At 24.9% G+C, this 9,360-nt stretch overlaps 1 protein-coding gene across 1 annotated transcript; it reads right to left on the bottom strand.

Annotated features, from left to right (window-relative positions):
- Positions 1–300: 300 nt before the first annotated feature.
- On the bottom strand, positions 301–5,820 carry LOC100809528 (transport and Golgi organization 2 homolog). Its single transcript, XM_041013138.1, has 5 exons — positions 5,660–5,820; positions 5,382–5,565; positions 2,869–3,081; positions 1,194–1,388; positions 301–745 (listed from the first exon to the last, which is right to left on the bottom strand). The coding sequence occupies exons 1-5, from the start codon at positions 5,740–5,742 to the stop codon at positions 614–616; spliced, it is 807 nt and encodes a 268-aa protein (XP_040869072.1). The 5' UTR covers positions 5,743–5,820; the 3' UTR covers positions 301–613.
- Positions 5,821–9,360: the final 3,540 nt, after the last annotated feature.

Below are 9,360 nucleotides of genomic sequence, written 5' to 3' on the forward strand. Positions count from 1 at the left end.
TCTATTAACTATTTATTATATACAAATTATATGTATTTAATATTTTAAAACTCAATATTTTTATTTTATATGTAGAAGCTATATTCAAATGGCCACTCAATTTTCTATAATATAATTATAATTTAAAAATCAATCAATAAAAATCACATTTAATACAAAATCATTTATAGTGTAAGAATTAGTGTAATACATACTAGTATTAAGCTTATCCAATTTTATTTTTATCTTTTTCATTTCCAATTATCTACGTTCATTTTGAAAGCTAGTCATCTCTAGGATAATCTATAACTAGATACACTATAACTAAAAGGCCATCTACTGCCCTGTAAATAAATATTTTATGCATATTCAACAATAACAAAATATAAATGCCAAAGTGACAAACATTCAAAACAAGTTGACAAAAATAGCCAACCTACCCCATCCAAACTAATTGAGGCTAGATTGGTTTAGGGGGGAAAAATGCATATTGACAAAGGTGCTAGTGGCTAAACCATAGTACCCAACTAATTAAATATTTATTCCTTTTCCTTTTCTGAATTTTGCCTGTGATGCACCAATTTTGATATTTTTGAAGCATAGTAGCAGAAATAAATCATATCCCTGCCTTTTATTATCTCTCACTGATCTTATAGGTCACCATTTTATCTTTCCATTGCTTCTTCTCCAGATATTTCTCATAGAAGGTAACTTCTTTGTTAGATTTCACAAACAAGGCAGAAGAGCTCCTAGTTCCATAATGACCCTAAGCATAAAGAGAGTTTTCAGCTTAATTTACACGTGCAAAAGCAGGGTTAAAAAGATAAATAAATAAAAGGTTAAATTAGTTTTTTTCCTTCTAATTTAGTATTTATGTTCAATTTGATTTTCTAATTTTTTTTAAAGTTTGATTTGATCCTCTAATTTTTAAAATTGATTCAATTGGATCATTTTACCTGAATTAAACGGAATTAGCAAATATGTATATTTGTGAGGATTTAAAGTCACTTAGTGGTAATTTTAAATCGTCACAAAATATAATTTCTTAATACCGTTGATCTATTATTTGACTGTAAGATCAAATTGAATCATTTTAAAGAATTAGAGGATCAAATTAAATCTCATAAAAATTAAAAGATCAAATTGAATTTAAAAAATAAATTAGAAGAAAAAACTAATTTTACCTAAATAAAAAAGTGGAATGTGTTAGTTACCGAAGAAGAAAGTTCCGCTTCAACAAATATAGAACTCAAAGGTTGTTCCCGTTCTGGAGGATGAATCCCTGGTAACATACACTCTTCATCTTTGACTGTGTTTGTCATTAGCTTCTCAACCATTTCTTTAATTGGAAAATCACTTTCACCATATTGATCAATAAATTCTTTGAAATTATGGCGCAGCCGTTCTGCCTGAAAAGCTTGTGCCAAAAAATTTGGCTGGTAATATTACTTACATGTACATGTACTTGCATACTTGTGATTTTCATGAGGAAATTAAAATTTTATCATCAAACTAGAGTAATTCTTCTTCTCTTTTTTTTAATCATAATATTAATACAAAATAACTTTTCTTGGAAGTGGTGACTAATCTTCGTTGAAAAACCATAAACACACATAAGATATTCTTTTTTCAACATAATTTATTCTATCCAAAGACCAATCATGATTTTTAATTTTATCAAATTGGGTTAACTTTTTTTTACTTTTTTTTTTTTTTTACATAAAAGAACAATTGTATGTGATGAATACAAAATATAAAAAAAAAAGGCACAGTTCAGATTTATAAATACATGTTTTAAAAATAGCTAACATTTAACATGCACTTTTAAAATATATATATAACAAATATGTATATGTACCAAGTACGTGTTTCTTGTTTCGTTGTTGTTTACTCTTCACATCCCCAATTGATTTTGAAAATTATCATATTTGTTTTTGTCCAGAGGAAGATCTTGTTTTCGTATTTACCTCATTGACCGAAAATCGTCATTCATATCTATCTAAAGGGATATTTTGTCACCCACATTAATAATAAACTAATAATTATTAACCCTGTTCTATTTACAAGACATAAATTCTTATTTATAAGACTAAAATTTAAAATGATGTTTATTTTTTTTTATAAAACTCAATTTATAATGTTCTTTGTATTAATTATTTTTAGATTACAAATAACCCAAATTTAAATAAGAAAAAAATGTATTGATGAATAATTAGAAGAGAGATAAATATTAATTACAGGGATAATTTTAAAAAAATTATAAATTTAAGATAAATTTATTTTTATCAATTAAATTAACTGTTTTTCTTAATTTTGATGAAGTAGATAATTGAATCTTACAGAAATAATTTTACATAGTCCATAAACAAAATAAAAAAATGGTATTATAATAATCATAAAAAATGGAATTATACTATTTTTACATGATATAACTTATTTGATTGAGTAAAACTAATACATATAATGACTTAAAAAGTGTAAAAAAAACCTATAGGAAACTCAAATGAACGAACTCCTTTTTATGATATTTTTCAACCTATATATTTATATGTTTAATTAAAAAATAGTCTTTATTTTGTAAAAAACATAGCCTAGAATAATTTTTTTTATTGGAAGAATTGAGTATCATATCAAGAGTTTACAACACCCCCACCCATACTCAACCAATTGAAATAATCTTTAAAACCACTTTGATGTAGAAATGTTGAATAAACGTTTATAAGTAAGTCTTTTTTTCTATTATTTACTTAATAGAGTTGAGTCAATAACTAATTCTTAACATTTAAAATAAAAAAGGTTGTGATTTATAAACAACTAGTATAAATCCATAAACCCAAATAGAAACTAAAAAAATTGGAAATAATAGAAGCTGGGTTGTTTTGTTGTTACCTTTGGCCATGGAGCGTCGAGGGCTGCATTAGTCAAAACGTGAATTCCAGGGGTAACAACAACTTGTGCAAGAGAAAGATGATCTTGGTTTGGTCTATTAAAGACATAAACCATGCTGGAGGTGCAAATATCAGCTAATACAAGGTTAAAGCCATTATACTCATCTGCCTCTTTCACAACTTGCTCCGCAAACTCCTCGGGACTCTTATTGCCCTGTTGCGTTGTATTCATATATACATTATTCTTGGCACGATAAATGTTAGAATTATATTTTTTAACATATTCTTTTCAACATATATTTTTTATTGGTTTAAATTTATTGGATTTCACAAAATTTAGTGGGTCTCATGTAATATTCAATGACTCTCTCCTGATTTTATAATTTTTGATATATTTTAATCAATAAAAAAAAATATGTACGAAAGAATGTGTTAAATAGTATATTACTAACACTTCTCTTATTAGCATTACAATTTTTTTTTTTTTTTTCAGATTACAGTTGAATTTAAGTATTTTATTTTTTGTTCAGATTACAGTTGAATTTAAGTACACACAGTAGAAAAAATATATAAATAATATACTGTTAATTAATTAAAGGATAGTATATATAATTAGGACTCACAAAATGAACCTGATCCAATGGATTGGCTCGGCCCACAATTAGGGTTAGGGTCAGACTAGACTAAAAAAAAGGACCACTCAAATAAAAATAAGTTTTTTCGGTCCTATCCATATAGCCGAACAGCTAATTGGACTCGGGTCGATGAACCTATAGACGGACCTGATTAGTAATATATTATAAATATTGAATAAAACACAATAACTTATTGATAAAATTTATAATTTTATATTCTACTTTATATTTTTTTTAAAAATAAATTATGTTCATCAAACAAAAAATAAATATTCACAAGAAATACCCTGAAATAATATTATTAATTTGAGTATGCATTAAGCATAATTTAAATGGTTTTTTCAATACTTGTTAACCGGAATATATACATAATAAATAACTTTTTGTCTTTTAAATTCTTTTTTTTATATTTTTTAATATAGAAGCCATTTTTTTAATTTTTTATTAATTTCTAAATTAGTCCGACAACGCGAGATAGAGCATGTTAGGTTGGAATGGGATGGAATAGGTCTAAGAAATTACAATCCAAAAGAATATGGATGGAGTCTGGGCTGACCTATTTTCACTATTTGACCCGATGAACCAAACTAGACAGACCCAACCCGACCCGTTCATTTTGCCAACCCTATATAAAGTAAGCCTATTAATTTTAATAATATATTTTTTTGTCTTGAATCAAATATTATGGGTGTTTCCCACCCCACAAGTTACAAACTAATCTCATTTAAGATGGGTGCCTGTGACAAAAAAATGTTACACATGAAAAAAATTAAATATTAGTTCTCCTACTAAATAGAATATTTCTCACATGCAAACACAAGAGCATCTTACACCTTTGCATCAACTCTATAGGTTATAATGATTACTTTTTTACTTATGTTATATTATTAATAACGAGTATTTATCACGTTTAGCGATAAAAAAAACTTGATTGATTTGATGAGGTCTATCCTCCTAAGTATGTTTAACATTATTTATTTGTTAACAATTACTCTCTATCTCAAAATAATTATCGTCTTAGGTATAAAAAATAGTAATAATTTTACAAAATTAATCTTATATCATCATTAATTTATTTATAAGATTTTGTTGTCTATCATTAATATTATAAAAGATATAACTAAAACGATACTCTCTTTGTCTTATTATAATTATCATCCTAAGTTGTTTCACACAAACCAATAAAACCTAATAAATAAATAAAAGAGAATAATAATTTTATAAAATTAACTTTATCATCATTAATTCATTTTTTGTTTTTGTTGCCCATATTATAATAATATAAGGGCTATAAGTGAACAAATGTAATTAATATTACATTGAAAAATTAAAATGATAATTATTTTGAGATAAATTTTATTTTCTTACACGACGATTATCATTTGGAGGGGAGAATAATCATTTTGAGACAAATATTTTCACTTACATGACAATTATAACCAGAGAGAAGGAGTACTTAAAAAAATACTCCTATTATTAACATAATTTATAGGCTTAATTGCATTTTTTAATTTTTCACAAATTTTATCCTAAATTTCTTAATTTGACACATTTTACTTCTAACTTTTTAGAAACTTGTGAACTTTACTCGATGCATTTATCTATTAATAAGCAAAAAAAATGGACATAAATTTGCCAAAAAAATTAAAAGTTGGAGATAAAAATTTTCAAAAAATAGAAAATTAAGGGATGAAAAGTATAATTATGTTAAACGTAAAATGAGGTAAAATATGTAAGTTTCTTAAAAATAAAATTAAAGTAAAATGCACCAAATTAATTTGATAAAGAAAAATTCACCAAAAAAATTAAAGGTAAAAAATGCAGCCTGATTTTTAACTAGTAAGAAACAAAGTAACAAACACCTTGAGTGCGTGATTACCTGAAGAAAACGAAGGGGCAAGTCCCCTCTGGTCTTGGGATTCGAAAGCATCTCAACTTCCCTAAAATTTGTAAGAAACGCTATCCTACCGTCTCTTGTCGAACCCAACCATGTTCCACCGCCCAGTGCATCCTTACCACCCAAGATCGTTTCCCCTTCCCACCACGCCAATGGTTCCGTAGGCCTTTCAAGTTTCAACACTCAACGATTAAATAAATAAATTATCCATTTGTTTCTATTCATAATTCAGAAAACGAAATGAACGAGTACTCACTCACCGAGAATAAAACTCGTCCCTGTTGTGTAAGAGAATCAAGGGGTACTTTGGATGAGTCTGCCACATGAACACCGCGATACACATCTTTGTTATCCCTTTCGCATTCGCCACTCATGTCACCTCAGTCAATAGTAATATTCATATTTTTAGACTTTTTTTTTCCCTTTTTGACGATATCATATTTTAAAACTTAAGCCAATAATTGATCATGATGGAAAATGGAAACTATTTATCTTCATTTACTACTTATACTTTATTTTTTGTTTTTTACTCGTTAAATTGTAATTTTATTCTCACCTATAATTTTCAACGGTCATTTTGATCTCCTATTTTTAAATTAATATATTTAATCTCTTATTTTTCACAATCAATAATTTTGATCATTTAGTCTATTTGTCTAAAATCAAATATTAATTTTGATGTATTGATAAAATGTGTTGCGGTAGAAATTGAATACATTGAACACATGACATTTTATGTAATAATAAGACAATAAATTACTATGTCAATTATTTTGCTTGGTTAATTTTATAAATAATATTTTTATGTATCATCATGTCATCAATTATTTTTTAAATCATAAAAATTTATAAATTTAAACAAATTTATTTAATATATAAGTTTTTTACTTTTATTTTATATCATTTTACATATTTTAATTTTAATTTTACCAATTTATATTGAATTTCATAACTTTAATATGTAAATTATTCACATAAAGGACCAAACAACCATCCTTAATTATAATATTTTTTAAGAAAAATTGTTTGTCACATTTTATAAAAGTTTTTTTAATTTCTTAATGCATTAATTATTTTTTTTCTCCTAAACACCCTTAATTAATTATTCTCTATCCAAAAATTAATGAAAAAAAATTAAATAGATAAAGAGATAAGAAAATGATAATTTTAAAATAATGGCATAAATAATAAACATATTTAATGTGATTAACTAAATTAACCATTTTTTAAAATATGCACGAATCACTTGAAATGGTCTCATAATTAGGGATGAAAAGAATAAGATATAAATGATATAAATGAATTTTTTTTAAAATTTAATGTATCAAAATGAAAAAATATTAAAATATAATTAACTAAAAATGATATTTAGCCATAATTTTATATTATAATTTAGTCACTAATGACAAATCACAATGATAAATTTATTAACTTTTATAAAATTATACTATCTCTTGATATTTTTGGTAAGAAACAAGTTATAATATATTTTTATACTATATTATAAAAGAATAAAATAATAATTTATGATTAATCAATAATATAAAATTATTTTAACTGTGTTGTAACATGACAATTAAACTAAAAATAGTTATCATGGATTATTTTAATATTCAAATATACAAGAGGTGGTCTAGTATGAGCTAGGGCTATTTGAAGTTTGGTTTTTAGACATAAAGTCTTTCAATCAAATATAAAATAAAAATGTGACTTGCTTCAATTCAATTCAAATATAACATTAAATCTAAATTAAACCAAATCAATATTTTGTAGTTTAATTTGATTCTGTTTTTTGTTTTTTTAATTAAAAATGAATTTATATTAAATTTGGTTTAACATATTTTAATTAAAAATAATTATTTTCACTTCTACTTAGTATTATCATAAAATGATATTATTAATTATTTTTATAACATAATAGTAATTTGTATATCATTTAATACTTTAACTCTATTTTTAACATATTTATAAATTTTTTTAACTTATAAAAATAAAATATACATCTTAATTATAAAATAAAAAAATGCAATAAATTTTTTAACACTTATTATTAATTATTATAACAAAAATCACATATTAAAAAATTATTATAGAATAACTACACTACAAATCAAATACTATAATCATTATAAATTTAAAATAATACTAGCCATGTAATACTAAAAATCCATTAAATAAAATTAATATGATTAAAATATGTAATTTGTTTCAGTTTGATTGGATTTTAAAAATAAGATTCAAAAATTAAATCAAAATGTAAAAAATATGATTTTTTAAATTTTTATTTTTTGGTTTTCGATTTAAGTGGTTTTCTTTTATGATTTAACAGTTTACAAAGGGCCTCTTCGGTAACTCCAGTGACCCTCCCCCGAATCATCAGATATATCATGTATTAATAGTTGTTGTGTATTGTATTTGACCGTTGGTCTAAATTGGGGGTGGTATGCACAAGTTTCTCTGGTATGCTTCAACAGTTCAAGTGGTTCACACACAATGTTTTCTCGCAGATCAAGTGGAAGAGGTGAGTAATCTTCATAATGTTTTTATCATAAATTTGAGCATGATTTGTCACCTATGGGGTCGTTCATTCATTATCTTCTGCTTATAACAATATTCATGATGCAATGCACTTTTTTCTCCCTATATTTTGTTTTATTATTATTATTATCACTAACGGAAATATAAACCTTGTTGCGCATGTGTATTTACACTTCTATTGTCTACAAAAATTTATATATTAAAATAATATCTCTTATTATATGTAAATTAATGTATATATTAGTTTTAGTTTAATGTGTTTTATAATGTATATATAATTTTATTTTTTACACATATTTTTTTATATTTACTTTATATATTTATTTATTTTTCTTCACCACATATCTTACTTTAAAATATATAAAACCATCACTCAGTTCTTGTGAAAAAAAGAAAGCAAGAAGTTTATGGTTAGAGAAAAATAAAATAAAGTAATTGGGATGAGATTTTACATAAGTGTGATAGAGATAACAATTAAATTTTATGGGAGAGATATAGTTAGGAATGATGAGATAATGAAAATCAAATAATTTTATATGTAACCTATAATAATGGGAACCAAAAGATGAGAGAGCATGCGGTTAATGAATATCAAAAGATGAAGAGCATGTAGTTATTCAGTTTTCAATTATCGGTTAAACAAATTGAAAGTTACAAATTTAAGTATCACTCAGGTAAAATAATAATGTATAAGATTCTTATGACATTTGAGGATAAAGATGTTTAAAAAATATAAAAACGAAGCAAAAGGTATTCTCTTTATCAATTGTTATCAATTATTTTATTTGACAACTCAAAAACAAAAGTAAGTGCATGATGCCGGCCAGAAAAAGCTTTTTGAGTAGTTCAAATATTAAGTAGTTTATTTGCATGAGTTGGCAATCATTAGTGTGTAGATATGAAAGAAACCGAATGATGAAACTTTGTCCAAATTTCTTGCCTTTTATAAACCAGGAAGAGTTTGGGGTTAAGTAATGCTAAACAACTAATTTGGCCAGCAAAATGATAATATTTGGGATGCTAAAGACAAATTGCCTTCAAGTTATAATTTTAAACAAGTTAAATTACTCGATTTATCTCAATTATTTGAGAATTTTCAAGTAGGTCATTAAACTAAATATTTTTTTAATTGAGTCCCTAACTCGTTCTTACTGAGTTCACAATTCACAAATCCTGAAAAATAGACCTTTCTACTTAACAATTTGAATCTCGTTTACAAAACACTATTTTTAAAGTCTTGACCTCCAACTATTTGACTTTTCAGAATTTGACACTAATAAATTTTTATTTTCATCAATAAATATTAATAGTTAATATTGTCACGTTTTTATTAGCTGAACATTTGAATTTGTAATCTTTCTCTCCTTTTTATTCTACCTTCCTCACTAGACCAATCTTATATCTTCTAGACTAGTAAACTTAA

Source organism: Glycine max, chromosome 20 (genome assembly GCF_000004515.6).
Source record: "Glycine max cultivar Williams 82 chromosome 20, Glycine_max_v4.0, whole genome shotgun sequence".
NCBI lineage: Eukaryota > Viridiplantae > Streptophyta > Magnoliopsida > Fabales > Fabaceae > Glycine > Glycine max.

Excerpts from the sequence above, each read along its gene's own strand:
- LOC100809528 (XM_041013138.1), bottom strand. The coding sequence starts at position 5,742 with ATGTGTATCGCGGTGTTCATGTGGCAGACTCATCCAAAGTACCCCTTG. Across the intron at positions 3,082-5,381 it reads TGCCCCTTCGTTTTCTTCAG|GGCAATAAGAGTCCCGAGGA; the intron begins GTAATCACGCAC and ends ACAACGCAACAG. Across the intron at positions 1,389-2,868 it reads TCGACGCTCCATGGCCAAAG|GCAGAACGGCTGCGCCATAA; the intron begins GTAACAACAAAA and ends CAAGCTTTTCAG.